Source organism: Anarrhichthys ocellatus, unplaced genomic scaffold (genome assembly GCF_004355925.1).
Source record: "Anarrhichthys ocellatus isolate YVR2014 unplaced genomic scaffold, GSC_Weel_1.0 scaffold10, whole genome shotgun sequence".
Classification (NCBI taxonomy): Eukaryota; Metazoa; Chordata; class Actinopteri; order Perciformes; family Anarhichadidae; genus Anarrhichthys; species Anarrhichthys ocellatus.
In genome coordinates this window covers 4,565,752-4,583,166 of record NW_022280040.1, presented here as the reverse complement: position 1 = coordinate 4,583,166, position 17,415 = coordinate 4,565,752, and the positions used below count along the sequence as shown (strand labels likewise).

General features: G+C 40.3%; 1 protein-coding gene across 3 annotated transcripts in view; it reads left to right on the top strand.

The window, feature by feature from the left end:
* The window catches only part of drd3 (dopamine receptor D3), a 16,718-nt gene extending 3,837 nt beyond the window's left edge, over positions 1-12,881 (top strand). Inside the window, exons 3-8 of one of the 3 annotated variants that reach the window (XM_031850456.1) lie at positions 2,104-2,216; positions 4,675-4,811; positions 6,922-7,115; positions 8,501-8,566; positions 9,936-10,308; positions 11,371-12,881. In XM_031850456.1, the coding sequence (XP_031706316.1) occupies positions 2,104-2,216; positions 4,675-4,811; positions 6,922-7,115; positions 8,501-8,566; positions 9,936-10,308; positions 11,371-11,564 (1,077 nt within the window). In that variant the 3' untranslated portion in view covers positions 11,565-12,881. Of the gene's footprint in view, positions 1-2,103; positions 2,217-4,674; positions 4,812-6,921; positions 7,116-8,500; positions 8,567-9,935; positions 10,309-11,279 lie in introns of all 3 variants that reach the window. The other 2 variants (XM_031850455.1, XM_031850454.1) reach the window with 2 other exon arrangements.
* The last annotated feature ends 4,534 nt before the right edge of the window (positions 12,882-17,415 follow it).

Below are 17,415 nucleotides of genomic sequence, written 5' to 3'. Positions count from 1 at the left end.
CAATCATGTGCCCTTGAGCAAGCCATCTTATCCCTGGATGGTGCAGTTGATGTATGACTTGTAATTGAAGGAAGTGGTTGTATTGGCAGCGATGACTGAGCGCTCACTTTCCACAGTTCATCTTAAAGGATGCCGCTCGGCCTCAGCAAATGTACAGCCTGACTACGGAAGCAGCTCCATTTGTAGTGCGGAGTTTACCCCCTTCTGTCAGGGCAAGATTTTATCAGTGGGGTCTTATGGAGTACAGGGAGATCTGACAGAAAACACAAGATTGCATACCCTGCTGATGTTTTCTTCGGTCAACATTTTGTTCCTCCGACTTTTGTCAAGAAAAGTATCTAAAAAAGGCTTCATGATCTGCACCTGTTTCAACATAATTTCAAAAGAATAGTTTGTTGTAACTTACTATTTTTACTTGAAACACAACAGATCCCTCTGACAGATACTCCATCTCCTGTCCCAGCGTCTTAATACTTGCTGCTCCTACTTGGTATTTTTACTGAGACATTTAGCAGACTTGACAGCTGTGAAAGTCTAGATCACATACAGTATGTTCAAACACAGTCGATGTCTGCGAGCACTGAGCCACCATCATTTTCCTACTCGCACACACTGTTCAATATGTGCCCACATGTTTCCCTCAGTCTTTTTGTGTGAGGGGGTGACTGAGTACAAATAAGTAGGCTACTGTGTACATGCTGTGTATAGATTGTGTGTATTGGTCTTATTTCTATAGCTAAGAAAACCAAATAACTCTGCAAAGATTAAATGGATTACAGTGCAAAGCCAAATAGAAGACATGTTTCCTATGCCATGTTCCAGTTCTACACAAACTAATTGTATACTGTATATATTACAGTAATTGTCATGGAAGAAAATAGAAAAAACTGCACACTTCTACCATTCTAGTTTTCTAAGATCTTTGTCTCACCAGCGTCGACAATTTATTTGAATTTTTGCAGCTGTGAGCAGCTCCTTTATTTCCTTTCTGCAATGCATTGTGGGTGTGCATCACTATGATTTCATTGAGTATACATGTTTTCGTCACTTCTTCCAAAAAAATAATGGTTCCCACACTTCCCATCATGCAATTCAATTGCATATTTGATGACACCCTCCCTGCCTGCTAAACATCCACATATTTTAAACTCAATGTCCCCAGCTTGTGGAGGACATTGTGCAACTGTTTTCACAGACTGAGTGGTACTAACCATGTCAAGTAAACAGATTTGTTATGTGTAAAACTGGTGCAGTGCTCTTTTTAAGATGGAATGAGAATTACCATAAATGGGTTTGTGTTTAGGTTTAATTTGAGAGTTGTGTTAACGTTGAGCATGTTAAGTTTGAGAATGAACGATAGCAGTGACTGTTTCTACACTAGGATGTTTGTCTCTGTGCATGTGTGACAACTGTGATCTCTGAGAGAGAAAAGCTGCTGTCTATTTACATCTTCTTGAATGCGTATGTGTGTGTGTTCCTGTACATATCCCCATGCGTGCCTGCTGCCTCTCTTTGTAGGTAGGCATATATTCCCATTTTGGGCTTAGTATTCAGTCGATGGAGCTTGGATCCCATTTATCTTTGTCAGACAGTTATTACCAGGCATCATGGAGCCTAAGTGAAGCCCGTCGGTCTGAGCGTTACTCTGCTGGGGGGGGGGGGAGGTGTGGGTGGTGGTGGTTTGGGGTCTTATCGGTTCAGAAGTGGGGTCAATGTCCTTTGGAAATTGAAAATGTCCTTGAGTATCCTTGAACATTATCCATCATGGCACATAATCATGGATCATTGACACATTTGCATCTTATGTTATCTAAGAACAAGTGACATAAACACAACTAATCCATAAATTAGCCTAATTAATATCTACATTAGCATAAATGCTTCAGTTGAATATATCAAGGTGAGGGCGGTGGTATACCTTTCTTTTTTTTTAATCCTTCCTTTTAACCCAGTCAAAACTATCTTCATATGTACATTTCCCCCTCTTCCTTGCCCTTCTGTCACATGTGCAGGTGTGTGCGCTCAGTAAGTGCGTCACACTTCACGGTGAAGAATGGAAAGAGAAACGCGTGCGTTGATAATCTGCCTGTCTGTCCTGTGCAGGTGGTCGGCGGCGCCTGGCTTTTCAGCCGGCTCTACTGTAACGTCTTTGTCACGCTAGACGTGATGATGTGCACCGCCAGTATCCTCAACCTGTGCGCTATCAGCATTGACAGGTGAGTGCAGTGTGTGCGTGTTTACCTACTACAGACATTTGCTGTGACACAGTATAAATGTCATATTTACATATTTCAAGGTTTTGTTCTCTTCTTAACCTCACCTGACAGATACTTCAAAACTTCCCTGGAGAGAGAATATATTTCCCATCTTGCTCATATCCCATTGATAAATGTGTGTCAGTGTGTATTTGTGCGTGTGCGTGACAGAATAAGAAACAGAAATGAGGCAATTATGTTTTTTTACTTGATGTTCTAGGTTCAGTTTTTGATATATTTACATCTCATTTCTGTGCATTTGTTTGCATTAATGGCGGAGGGACTGTGCCATGCATCCATTTGAACATTTACAGTAAAAATACATCTTGTATTTCAATTATTTATTTGCTTAGTTTTCCTCTTGTGTCACAGTTAATATTTAATCGCTCTCTACGGTCTTTGAACTTGCAACCTGAAGGCATCAGGAGTTCAACTAGGCTACATAGAATAAATTAAGAACTACATCAGGACTGGAGCTTTCTCCGGGATGTATTCTTACATTTCATCAGCAACACTTTCATGAGATACTTGTGTCGTCATGTACAAAGCTGGTTTACCATTACCAACCAGGCAAAGCAACAGCTCCCAGGGGACCCCAAAGTCCCAGGTCACCATGCCTCTGTTAGATTTTGGTCATTTGATTAACTGCAAATTAGTAAAGAAATGTGCACCTCTTGCGTACAACAACAAATGAGTTCACCCTGCATAATCATGATCTAATTATGTGCCTCTGTCTTGTAGAGTGTCAAAATGTAGTTCTAACACAAATAATTGCACTTTATATTGTCTCACACGGTGCTTATATAAGAACGATTTATCCAACGACAAAGTGAAAACTTGTAGTGGTTAGAGGAGTATCGCACATCAGTCTGCAGCTTCCCTTGGCTTTACGGAGCTTTAAAGTGATTGTCAGCTCATTTAAACTTCACTGTTTCTTTTCACTCTCATCGTTCTCATTAGTGTTGTTTTCAGCAGCAGCTGTTTTCAGTGAAATAGCCCTAAAATCTCACGGTAAAGTACCTGCTCAGCACCAAATGGCAAAGAGACAAATTTAGAGTCTAACTGATGAACAAGCAGAGCATTTGGCAGCTAAAGATACAGGCAACTGTTTGCTTACAAGTTAACCTTTCCAACTTACTGTAAAAAGTAATGGTAAGTCAGCGTTGTTGCAACTTGTTTCTGCTGCTTTCAGTTGGCCAAAGGTTTAGATGACCACAAAATAGTTTAGACACACACATACAAAACTCTGCAGCCAAGTCCTAATGGAAATTTAGAGGCAACATGGCATGCACAAAGCAGATGGTTAATCAGACCATGGTCCTGTACAATAAAAGGTACCAAACCCCCTTTTTTTAAATTGCACATGGTTACATGCCTGTGTGTTTCTGAAGGATAACGTTCTTTGGAGCCCTGTGGCTGTCTGTGATTGATTATAAGACGAGTTAACAACACCGCTACAGCATCGCACACTTTGTGAGGTGCTGAATTAAAGCGAGGCACCAGGGGCATAATGTGTCATTGACAGTGTTCAACACGCCTGCATTACACTTTGCGACTGCATTGTTTATTCACGAGTTTAAAGCAATCGTTTTTTTGTGATAGTTGGGAAGATTTGTCGCCTGTTAAAAGGAAGCGTCAAACCAGGCTATTCAGAGGCAACATAAATACACCAGGAAGGAAGTTCTTGCATCAAACTTCAAGCTGAAGTGTTTTTAAAAGTACTTACAACGTAGGTCATGCTTTGAGTGGCGTCTCAGAACAGAAGAGCCTTGTTTTCATCCTCAACTAAAAGTGTAACTTAAAGCAGCGCTTGATCAATAAATCATGAACATTATTTTTTTACCTACTGCACTTTTTGATCTTCGCTCTTATTCAACCAGACAGCAGCATGGCACGAGGGGAGAATATTTTTAGTGAAGTCTGTGCTCCGGGTTTAGCCCTGCATTCTGCCCAGAGAAGTACCGGTGTAATTAGTCTGATGAGGATAAACAATCGTGGCAGTTATCTGGCTCTAAACAACATAACATCACATCCATTTTGGGTCGGGGTCCAGCGTAATTGCTGCCTCTTCCGAGCCTAGTTTTCCTGGGCTCATTATATACTCTTGGCGTACAGTGTGCTGATTAACTCTTAAATCAAAGCGCCACTTGGTTTACTGCTGATTACCCAAATTGTTTTGAAATAGAAATGCCTGTTTTGCTTCTCCATTGTTGGTCTTTATATTACCCGCTTTCTCTCAGCAGTGCATTACTTGGCATCGCTAAAGTCTCTTCAAGGGCGCTCTTTTTTTTTCTCACTCTAATTATTCCCTTTTACTGTACTATATCAGCAATTTTCTCTTCCTTCAAATGTCACCAACTATTCTCTGTACGCACACATTTTCAAAGCTGGACCGACAATAATATGTGTGTCTCTGCAGGTACACAGCGGTAGTGATGCCCCTCTTTTACACCACCACCCATCGCTCCAGGAAGAGAGTTTTTATGATGATTTCCACCGTGTGGGTCCTGGCCTTCACGGTCTCCTGTCCACTGCTGTTTGGTTTCAACACCACAGGTCAGATCAACAACATTATGACTCCATCGTGCTTTAGATGCATCGTAGCAAACAATCAATTTTATGCAGGATGCAAAAATGGAATTCAAGGCACTGTGTTAAAATGAAAATCAGGGTCAAAATTCAGTCTACTTGCTTTTTAGGGTCAACGGTGGAACATGTAATGCAATCCAAAATGGGATTTTGAGGCGCACTCCCTCAATTTATCATGTCGGAGTCAATTTACTGGTCATGGGCTGTAATACTCAGCCTGTGAAAATATTATATAATGTTTTCTGTGACTATGTTTTGAGCTTTGTCAAGCCTGAGAAAACAAAAAGCACTGATGATGAGACTTGAGACTTTTATGTGTTGCAACTTGGAGCATTTTGAGTTTCAAAAACTTGGCCGTTCATGGCATATGTGCAGGCCGTAATCAGGAGCAGCTGAGGGGGAGAGTTGTAATTCAAAGTCACAGTTATTCTGAACATCTTGCTACTTAACAAAACAAACCTGTGGCAAAACGGCTGCAAAGTGTCTCATAAAGCGAGTTAAAATTAACCTTTAAACTATCACAAAATCTAGTTTAAAAAAAGTCTAATTTGTCTGTTCAGACAATTTTTCAAGACTGTGGATCACATTTTAATTGACTTCTCACTTGTTTTATCATCTCAGTATAGTGTACAATGCACAACCTGCTAATGATAAACGTCATTAATAACACAAACTACCTGCCAAGCAAAAGCAAAAAAGAGATTTCTTATCTTAGACCATTAAGGTAACGGTTATTACCTGGTCAAATGAATTAAAGTTTTAAAAAGTCCACCGCAGTTGGAATATAAAATATTGATACGCTGTCATCAGGAGCTGAGAGGGAGGGAGGGAGGGAGGGAGGGAGGGAGGGGGAGATACGTAAGACAACTCTGCCTCTGCAGCGTAGATTTTTACAATTTCTTTCCTAAATTTTATCAGGCTGCAATATTTTTGGAGGGCCCTTGATATTAACACAATGCACCCTTACAGTGTTACAGCAAATGATTTATATGTGACAAAGTAATGTATTTTGGTATCTTAATCTTTGGTATCTTAATCTTTCAAATATTGCAATGGATTCTGGTTGAATGAGGTTACTGTATGAGGAGAAATGGTGACGTGTGTCTTTGATAATTCTGACGGATGTTTTTTGGGGATTATTCATGTTCTACATAAATGAACAATAACTTACTTGCTGTGCCAATGAAATCGCGTCTTCTGCATTTGTGTAACGAAGAAAGGATCACCAAACAATAACAGGGACAGAGAACTGCGAGAGACATTTTAAATTCGATTGCCAGCAGCAGCGATACTTGACTGCACATACACAATCAAGAGCATTAGTCAGACACAATGTGAAGCTACGAACAGAGATACGGGCTTTTGATTTAGCCCACTTGCAATCGATGCAAAATAATGGCTGCTAATTGCAGGAATCCAAATTTTGTCAGTATGCAGCCACGCATCAGCATTGAAAGGAGGGACCAGTGGGTTCACATGAGGTTTAGGGTCCTTCCCTGCCCTTCAAAAGAAAAGCATTGAAAAAGAACAGCTTAGCTAGACAAAAACTGCCTCACAAAATAATATGAATCTAGAAACTGAAGGCGGTTTGGAATGTGGCTAGAAATAGATTTTACCTGTGCTCGTTTCCATCTCTCTGTGTATTGAGGTATATGGTATTGATGCAGGGGAACGTCCAGGGAGAGACGAATCACTTCAGTTTCTTCTTGCCACTGACATGCAATATGTATTTCACAGCTGTGCCCAGAGTCTTTTTTTTTCCCCATTTAAAGCACTATTAGCTCACTTGATGGATATTTAACTCTGGAATTTTGATTGAAAAATTGATCTATACCCGATTATTATTTCAATTAGGCTCTTGTTCTGAATTAATGGTGCAATTATTGTCAAATCAATCATACTTCCACCTCACAGTCATTGCTGTTTGATTTAGTATGTATGCAGAATGTGAAAAGGGAAAAGTCATGAAGGTTGTTTTCACGACGGAGAACATCATCACCGGGGTCAGAGGTTGCCTATAAATCCCGCCTGTGAGTTTTAGGCTGTTTTGCATAATGACATTTTGTTTTGGACTCAGATGACCCCACGGTGTGCTCCATCTCCAACCCCAACTTTGTGATCTACTCCTCTGTGGTGTCCTTCTACCTGCCGTTTATTGTCACTCTGCTGGTCTACATCCGCATCTACGTGTTCCTTAGGATGAGGCGAAAGAGGATCATCTTCGGCCAGGCCAGCGGAAAGGTGCAGCCAGGCTCAGCTCCACCATCTATGGTGAGACCATTATCTTATTTCCTTTGTGTTTTCACTTTTACTGAATTATGGTACTCCAGCTGCAGACATAATAGTTTATTGCTGATTATGCAAAGTCAACAATGCATGGTGTTAATGCTCAGAATAATACTGCTATTTGTTTAAGCTCCTAATAAACTGATTCTTTGTAGATGCACTATTTTTTCTCCAACCAAAGCCTTAGATTTCTGATGTAGAGTCTCTCTCCCTCATTCACATTCACTTTCTTTATACTCATAATGACTTGCAAATTACAATTCACCTTTATCTTTGACCTTTTCTGTCTGACCTCACTAGTAAAACGTCCCCCAAAGCGTCATTAGAGTAAAAGAAAATGCTTCAAAGTTCAAAACACTTACCAAAGTAATTTGCAGGTTCAAATGTTCAGAGTAAATGTAAATGTAGGCTGAGTGCCATTGGCCCCTCAAGGGAACCCAGGTCAAAGATGAAATGTATAGTTAGGTTTATGAGCAGCTCACACGGCTGTCACCATAAAACTGAAGTTGTTCTTAATGAAATTGACTTGTCAAGTTAAAAATTGTCAGTTTAATTAGGAAGAGGAATGTTCACTGTGCTGGCCTCTGTCTTTGAGGTCAGTTACACAACACTATATCAATTATTGAGGAACAAATAAGGAAGGAAAAAAGAAATACAAACAACTTAAGTTTAGCCAAGAGGAACAAAGAAACAGTCAGTTTTATGGATCTATCATACAAATGATGTCTATTTCTCTTAATCTCATGTTCTCTGCATCTTTATCTATTCTTTTTTTTTAAAGCTGGTGTATAAAATAACAATAATTATATCCTGTAACACGACCAGCATTTGCATATCCAGGAGATTGCTGTGTAATGTGGTTCTACTCCATTTTTCCCTCCATTGCACACTAATTCACAGTCAAGTCCTCTATCATAACACCAGTTTACAGATAATTGGTTGTGCCTCAGTTTGGGATCTCATCCATGGGTAAGATCCAAGTCCTGGAGGAGATCAGACTGAGAGAGTTATAATGGAAGTGTGTTTTGAAATAACACAATGGGACTCTGACTCAGTCAACTGAGGGATATTGATACAAAGGAGTGACTTATCTTTGTTTCTGCTGTGAGCTCTAATTGAGTCACGCAGCGTTTGGAAGCGACCAAAAAATAACAGACATGAATCCTAATTTATGGCTGTGTCTGAGACGCTCACCAAGATGCCTCGGAGCTTTGATAAAAAAGTCCTCTGAGATGCAAATAGATGAATCAATAATTTTGCAAGTGAATGGCAAAATCCTTCTGCAGATTGATGGGGTAGAGGTGTTTGGATAAGATAAGGGGGATTAAGTATTTCCCTGAAAAATATGCTCTATCCCTCTCATCCCCTAGGAGACTTGTCTGCAAGAAGAGACTCCCAAGGCAAAGCAAGACTTGTCACCTATAAAGATTAAAGTGGTAGGTGCTATTTTAAACTAGAGACTCAACACAAACGTGAGATTCTTGAATTGATTTTTTTTTCAGTGCTCTAGTTTTGCAGAGTGTAGCGCAGCCTAACGCCTGACTAACCCTCTTGTTGACTGTGTAGGCGTATTGTGACATGGTGGCACACAAGATGGTTCTGTTTTTAGCTTTTCACGTGAGTCTGTCAGCGTGCATATTCACTTTTGAGTTCTGCTGTGTGGCCGCAGCTCCGGGTCTGAGAAGGAGCTGAAAAAATGTTGATTCTAAAGCGTGGCTTGTTGGCTTTCGTCACCTGGTCATTTGTCAGCTGAGCAAAATCTGTGGGTGACGCACTGCAGCACCTGCATATCCCACAGACTTCTTAAAGGCGGCAAGAATAATGTAATTTTCCCCTGAGGATAATGTGCGATGAAATGAGTATGAGAAGACTGAAAGTTATGTTTCGGGCTGTACTGGAAATAGACATTACACAATATTTAAAACTTTAACATCGCTTCTTATCACTCCAAGGGGAAAAGGCTGATTGGAGCTGTAGTTGCTGAATTTGCTGAGTTTTTGAAAGTGGAAATAATTACTGGTACAAGATTGTAACATTTGAATACTGTTTTTACAGGAAATATTGCAGTTGCACTGATGTATACTGAACGTTAACTGTGCATTTGTGATTTAAAAACTCGGAGTGGAGGTGCCACTGTGTTGATTCACTCAACTTCTAATATTTTCCACATAAGGTCAAGGCAGGACAAGATGAATAACTTCAATGTGTTCAGCCTTCAAGGAGTATAAACTTAAAATTCAAATGTTAAAGCTGCATTTTATTTTTGGCAACTTAAGACATCAGAACAAGCTGAAAACACAACATTGACGCATTATCACCTCATTAAGCTGTTAGCAAACAGTCATATGTACATATTGACCAGAGACATTTAGGCTTGTGTTTCTTGACACCTGTCAAATGTCCAATATTCAGTCTTTATAGCCATGGTTTGGTCTTTATTAACTCTCGAGGAATGTATATTCACCAGATAGCCGCTAACTTTGTGTGACATCTGTTGCTTGGCAGGTAGCATACAGTACTGTAGGATTATCACAGCTTTTTTTGATGAAATGTGCTGCCTGTTGTTGAGAGTGAACCAAAAAAACCTAAAACGATGCACTGAGGGGATCTGTAGAGTTGGGTGATAATTCTGAAGCTGGTTCGTCTCTAGAACCAGCACCTTCGATATTACACATGATGTATTGTTCATAGCCCTTTTCATAAAAATAATTAGTACAGCTTTAATGACTTAATATACGACGACTACGTGAATAAATATGTGTGATATAATGGCATCTCTTCATCCTGTATCGTTTGTCCCGACAGCAGAGTGTAGAGCCTTCATGTCCCTCTAAGCCCAACCTTTTGTCAGGATGCTTGTGGCGCAAACGGCCAAAGACGGGACCGGTGAAGAACTCTATGCTGCCCCCAGTGGACACGCACAACTGCTGCAGCATAAGCCACGCCTCCTGCGGTCGCACAGAGCTGGATCTGGAGCAGCAGCGAGGGGAAGAGGAGGCAGAGGAGAACAACCAGAACGAGCGGCCTTCTGTGAGGATGAACTGCGAGGTGAAGGATCTGTCTAACGGACGAACACACACGTCACTGCAGTCCATGGCTCATTCCATCAATAATTCACGATTCAGGAGCATGCACGCACGGGAGAAAAAAGCCACTCAGATGCTGGCCATTGTGCTGGGTGAGTGGAAATTGTCTTAACTGGGATAAGCTGAATGAAAATGTGAATGTCATGGAAGCACTTAACGCATAACATTTCTGTGATGGTCTTTTCTGCCTAATGTACCCGTGTTCTGTCTCTCACCTGGTGGTGATGGCACCAGCGTATTTTCTTACTGTGTGCATCGGCTGCATATTTTGCAGAGCCACAATAAATCAAGTTCAAATGTCAGAAATGTCTGGCTGGTTCCGCGATCACAGTGTGTGTCCACACATGCTGCAGCACCTGACACAGCTTCCACACGCTTCAATTATCAGCCAGGTTGCTGCAAGCCTGGTCAAGTTAACTCTGGCTTGGCATAGATATTGCTGACAAAAATGTAATCAGAGGTGTCTTATTACATTACACTGATGTCAGTGAAAGTGATGTTGTGACCCCAATTATAGCACTTGAATATTATGTTTCAAGTGTGCAGCAGCATTAGTTGTTTATACATAATAAATGCCCTGTTGGCTGCTGCTCGGCATACTAAGCGACTTACCTATATTTACCACATAAAGTAAAGGCTAATTGGGAACCAAAAGTGTTACAATTGACACCTTGCTAAGCTTGTCAAGCTTTTAATTTCAGCATGAATTTGCTCATCTACTACTCGAAAATCAACGGTCATTTTTTAAGCAATGGGTCTTTCATTTTCTATTAAACTGTGACAACTGTAGGGGCCAACCACAGAACTTGTTGGCGGAAATAAAGAGAAGATTTTTATCAGCTGTGGCGTCACCTAACTAATAGTTAGCCAATGACTATATTTATTGTTATACATTATTAGCTAATTCTGAAATAAGCCTTGGTGAGGCTACTAAGCTAGTTAGTCGAGCATGCTAACATTTGCAGCTTACCAGTAGATAAATATACTGTTTCTTACAATTTTGCTCTTGTGTTTTTGCTTTTGTCCTCTCTCTCTATACCTCTCTGCTCTCTGGCTGCTCCAGGGGTGTTTCTCATCTGCTGGCTGCCTTTCTTTGTGACTCACATTCTGAACACCCACTGCGGGACATGCTACGTGCCTCCTGGGCTTTACAGTGCGTTCACCTGGCTGGGTTATGTCAACAGTGCCCTCAACCCTGTTATCTACACCACCTTCAACATTGAGTTCAGACGGGCCTTCATCAAGATCCTCAGCTGCTGAGGAAGACAGCGCGTCAGGACAATTCAAATGGAAATTAGGCTTTGCACTTGTGCTACAACTCCAGCATGGTGCATATTGTGAACAGTGACCACATATTCACGCTGGTCATGGTCCAGATAAGCAAACCTGTCCCAGGAGTTACACAGTACCAGCATGACAAACAACACGCTGTGGTATGCAATAAATACAAAAAAAAGAGGCTATTACTTCAAAACAGACTTTATTTCAACAGGGCTGGGACTCCATTTGAACAGTATTACTCCTCAAATAAGACGTACATTTTTACAGGCGTACAGTCTTGTTGATAGCACAAGCTGTTCGACTTTATTGTGACATATTTTGTACAGTATGTGTGCTGCTCTTTGGCACAGGACTTTCAAATCAATGTAAGCTCGGAAGCTATTTGGACCCAAAATGAAGCTCTGAGGCTGATTAATTGACCGTAGAGCTGTGGGCCATTTTGTCCTGAGGCCCGCTGCACTGTGGATTAACTGATGATTCTCACCTCCCCCTTTCACCCCGTATTCACTATCATCACCATCAGTTACTCTCCAGTGCATGCACACATACAATGTCAAAGGCGTTCACTTGAATTGTGCTGGAAGGATTGCTTTGGTCCCTGCCAAGACACATCATTTTGAAGATTGTCATATATATTGATGTGGAAGCATTGTGCTCGATGTGGATTCATTACAATTAAAAATGTGAGATTTTGGTGTAATGCACAATGAAAACTGTTTCAGTGTTTTCTTAAAGGGACAGTCTGTTTATTGGCAAAGCTTCCTTAAATGTAGAGTTTCCTGCTGGCTGTTCTGATGCGCTAAATCGAACAGGATTGTAAATTGTGATGTGTGCAGGAATGTCATGGACAGAGCATTCACTGCAGCGTGCTGTAAATAAAAGAACTGATTAAATGTTTCCAGGCTATTTATACACATTAGGTATAATAAAGCTTGTGTATGCGTTTGGGTGTCTTAATGTTGCTGATGATGGGAGACACCCTCAGATGTTGGTGAATAAAAGTGTAGGAGTGCTTTCTGGGAGGAACACAAGAGAAACCCAGCGGAGTGAACAGGATATTGGGGGATTTAGAGACAGAAAGAAAGTAGCAACAGTGACACAGTAGGAGAATGAAAAACACAATACGAGATTGGGGATGATGGGAGAGCGGAGTGGGAAGGAGTAAAGCCAAAAAGAAAATAAATTAAATGAAAGAACAAGAATCAAGAGGAAAAAAAGGTTCAGGATAGCTGCAGAAGAAGAAAAGTGGGGGCAGCCTTTCTCAGCCTGTATCTCAAGCGCTCTTATTTCTCTAAGAGTCATAAACACCTGCTCCTCTGACACTGTATGCCACTGTGTCGACTCGGCCTCGTTCCACTGAGACTACTTATGGTGATGAAGCACCAGGTGTGTGGGGGTGTGTGTGTGTGGTGTGTGTCCACTCTATTTATGGATGTATGCTGTGATAATCATGATGCCAATAACCGATATTGTTACTATATCCTTCTGTAAAAAATCCTTACAACCAGAATCAATATTTAAAACGTATTTATATTCGATAGATAAGTCTCTAAACTTTAAAGACGTAATGGTGTAATCAGGACATAAACAAACTGTGCTTGAGATTCATAGTGTTTGCTCTTCTGTTCTGTAAATTAATTTGAGTGTGAATTAATTCAATTAAGTCTGCCTTTTAGGGTGTAAACACTTCACAGCTGTGCACACGTGCCTCTAGATTACATGCAGTCATTCAGAGACAATAATAAAAACCTCTTACTGTAAATTAACTGCAAATGAGCCCAAAATGCATAAGGCGGTTAGCCGCTCTAGTCCCCAGAGGCTGAAATTTCAAAGTTCGCTTTGACTTTTTTTAACATGCTATACTATGACTTTTTTCATGACTTTTTTTGTGAAGTTTTTTGGCATACTATACCCGAATTTGTATGACTTTTTACAACATGCTTTACTTTTACTTTTTTATGACTTTCTTCGACATACTATACTGTTACTTTTTTCGACAGGCAATAGTAAAACTTTCTTCAGCATGCTACACTGATGTTTTTTTTAACCTAATTCGACATGTTATAATATGACTTTAATTGGCATGCTATACTATGACCTTTATAGACCTACTTAACTTTGAATGTTTACGACATACTATACTATAACTTTTTAATTGTGTAGACACACTAAACTATGACTTTTTCGACATGCAATACTATAACTTTTTATGACTTTTTTCAACAGGCTATACTAAGACTTTCAATTACTTTTTTGACATTGTGTAGACACACTAAATTATTAATGATTTCTTAGTTTTTTCGACATAATATACTATGACTTTTTTCGACTTGCTATACTATGACTATTTTGAACATACAATACTATGACTTTTTAGACAAGCTATAATATCAATTTTATGACTTTTTTCGACATGCTATACTAAGATTTTTTTTCGACATGTTAAATGTGCATTAAAATATAGTTCCCATACCGGGAGTTGAACCTGGGCCACATGGGTGAAACCCAGGAATCCTTACCACTAGACCATATGGGACATATTCATGAATATTTTAAAGACTTTTTTCAACATGCTATACTATGACTTTTTTCAACAGGTTATACTATGATTTTTTTCGACTTGCTATACTATGACTTTTTTCGACATGCTATACTGTGATGTTTTTTAAACTTATTTAGACATGCTATACTATGACTTTTTCAACATACTTTATAAAAAGTCATATTAAAGTATGCTATAAAAAATGTCGTGACATTTTCTTTGGCATGGTGCGCTCAAAGCTGTTCGAACCCCGGATGTTTTTTATCAACACCATGCAAACTGATTTGAACAGGTTTACATGCAATGTCATTGCGTATGCTGCAGCTATATGCATATATGCACGAATGGATACATACACAGGCATTGGGGTTTTTATTATTTGCTGCATGACATGCATTAGTCTGTGTACATGTCTGTGAAAACACAAACAGGTGCTTGCCTTTCTTCATGTCTGTATACATTTGTGAGGAGTGCATGATGGAACATGTGTAAATAGGTCTAAGTGAGCGGGGAGGATCAACGTGAATGAGCCCATTCATGGGTGAAAGGCAGAGGGAGGGTTTCACTGTATTTATAGTTGAGGACACGTGGAAAAATGAATGCGATGCAGAGTCTGCATGTTTCTTAAAAAGGAAGAGGATGCTTGCATGTGCGAGTGATGGCTGCTCATTGTTTAATTAATCAAATGTGATCAGACTCCCGTGTGCTTTTTACACTTTCTAAAATCCCTGCTGCTTTGCATGTTTGTGACTGAGGAGGCAAAACACAAAGACTTAACGATTTAAAGTGCCACCACTCCAGTTCCTGCAAAAATCTCTTTCTGCTTCTTTTCTTTGTCTTCGTGGATATGAGCGACTTGGTGCATTTCTGTGGGGGCACGGACATTGGTGATTGGCATTTGCAGTCCTTAGCAATGGATAAAGATGTTGATTACAGACAGGGGTGGATACACGCCTTGACTGACATTAAGTCTGTTCCTCTCTTTTTCCACAAATGCATCCCATTTTTTTCCACCCACCAGTGTGTCAAAGCAGCACAATAATCATCCTCCCCCTCCCTGTCGCTCCATGACGTTCATACACATGATGCCGTTACTGTTCATTTTATGTCATTATAAGGTTAAAGGGTTATGTGCAAGGAGGGAACCAATCCTGTGGTGTTACACAATGTAACACACATAAACAGTGATGTCTCTCTCTCTATCATTCTCTGAAAAAAATAGTTGCTAACAAGTGGCTAAATGAGACGACTAAACATTAATAAGCCGAACACTAGTCCGCCTTTAGCCTCGTGGTGGTGACCGTGAAGTCATTGGACCGTGGTGTAGTAAGCTTTTTACTTCCAGCGATTGAATTCACCCTTCAAAACTCATAAAAGTGGCGTTCATTTGTGAAGAGTATCTTGCTGAACAAAATGTTTTTGTATCTAAAACTTGTTTTTGCCACAGATCTTTTGTTCTGCAATAATCCAAAATCCAATGGAAACATATCATTGGCTTTTTGTCAAGGGAACCAGTGCAATGTCAACATCCAGTTTGGCCCACAAAAATACGTCATTCCTGCAACACTTCATACTAATTCACCTTGTGCCTTGCGTGAGGGTGCTTCCGCATTGCGTTAGTTTGTAATCTTGTAATCTTTTTAAGCTATTGAATGTGTAGAAACATCCGATCTCTGAAGTGTAGCTGCTTCAAGTTCTCATATACCATTCATTGTTTACAACGCTACTAGCACTATAGCAGAAGATCTAACACCATAGTGTTTAATCCAGAAGTGAAAAGAATGGCAAGGCAGCATAGTGTGAATATATACTTATGTCTGCATAATGTGGCCAGAGGGGAAGTTAAATCCCTTTCAATTTGTCAACCAATTACAGAAGATCAAAGTAGGTGATGGAGCGTATCCCACACATCCACACATGAAGTGACAAGCGTAAAATCGCAGCTAAGCCGATGGGTCCAAAGCATTGGATGGGCTATTTCAGACATAGTCAGTTTCTTTAGTAAGATTTGTGTTTGCTTAGACTTTAAAACAAGCTACCGCAAGCTATTAATGTTACAAACAATCGTGGACTGGACTTCTTCTCTGGAGTTCTTTTTTGATCTTCAGCAGCTGTCTGGGCACTCTGATAGCATACAAATCTTCACATGCTCCTGCACATGCGATGCCTGAATGCTCTTTTGCAAATGGCCCCTTGAAAGGTGCAGCTTTCTCACATCTCCTTCGTGTATTCCCAGCTGTTTTAAACTCACTTCTGTGAGGAGTTAACAAGAGGAGGATGTTCTTCACGAGTTACGTGACTTCCATTCATAAGTAGCACTGAGTATTTGAGTTAACTATTTAGCGTGATTGGATATAATTAGTTCTGCATGGTTGGCGATGCAGAGGGTGGATAAATCAGAGGGGAAAAGGGGACGTTTCAAAGTGAAACGCTTCAGTAAGACATCTTTAAAATCAAGATGCAGAGAATGAGCCTTTTCTTTCTCGATCAACGACATGGACATGACACAAGAACAGAGAAAACCTGGAACAAATGTCATTGCTAAAAAAGACGGTCAAGTTGCAGCATGAAGACTTCCAACTACAGTTCATTGTATATGCTGCATGAATCAAGGGATCACCTAATAAGACCCTTCAAACACAGTATGCACTCCTGATCAAATGCTTGCACACAAACCTAGTGCGCGCGCACACACACACACACACACACACACACACACACACACACTCAAAGGTTTGCATATATATATCCAATGTGCTGCACCTCCTCAGGGTGAGTGCTTCAATATTTCTTTAGATCGTCTCCTGTGGAATAGATGAAAGAGCAAACGTTACTGCCCAGAGAATTACCATCACAATGGAGCTGCGTGATCATTATCAGCAAGCCATGGGTCTCGACCAGACTTTTGGAGTTAATGAGGCAGGAGAAAAAAGACAGAGGCAGAAAGTCCTACCCGAGAGTTTACAACAGTTTAATTATGGTGGAAATTATGCAAATTAAATTATTATTTTACCCAATTACGGCTCTACTGCATCTTTGTATCTTGAAAATTGCACATAGTTGCAGAAAAGCTGTGCTCCTAATAAATAGAGACACACATTAAATAATGTATTGGCATACATAAGTAATGCATTACGCACGGTCACATCTTTCTAACTCTGGAACCTCGGCACCTGGGCTTCCCTTCTGTCAATCTGTTGAGCAATTACAGCTAAGACCTCCCTACCACCTTGACATTACATTACATTACAGTCATTTAGCAGACGCTTTTATCCAAAGCGACTTACAATTCAGATTCTATTCATACACCGTAGGCACAGCTACGGGAGCAATTTTGGGGTTAAGTGTCTTGCTCAAGGACATATCGACATACGAG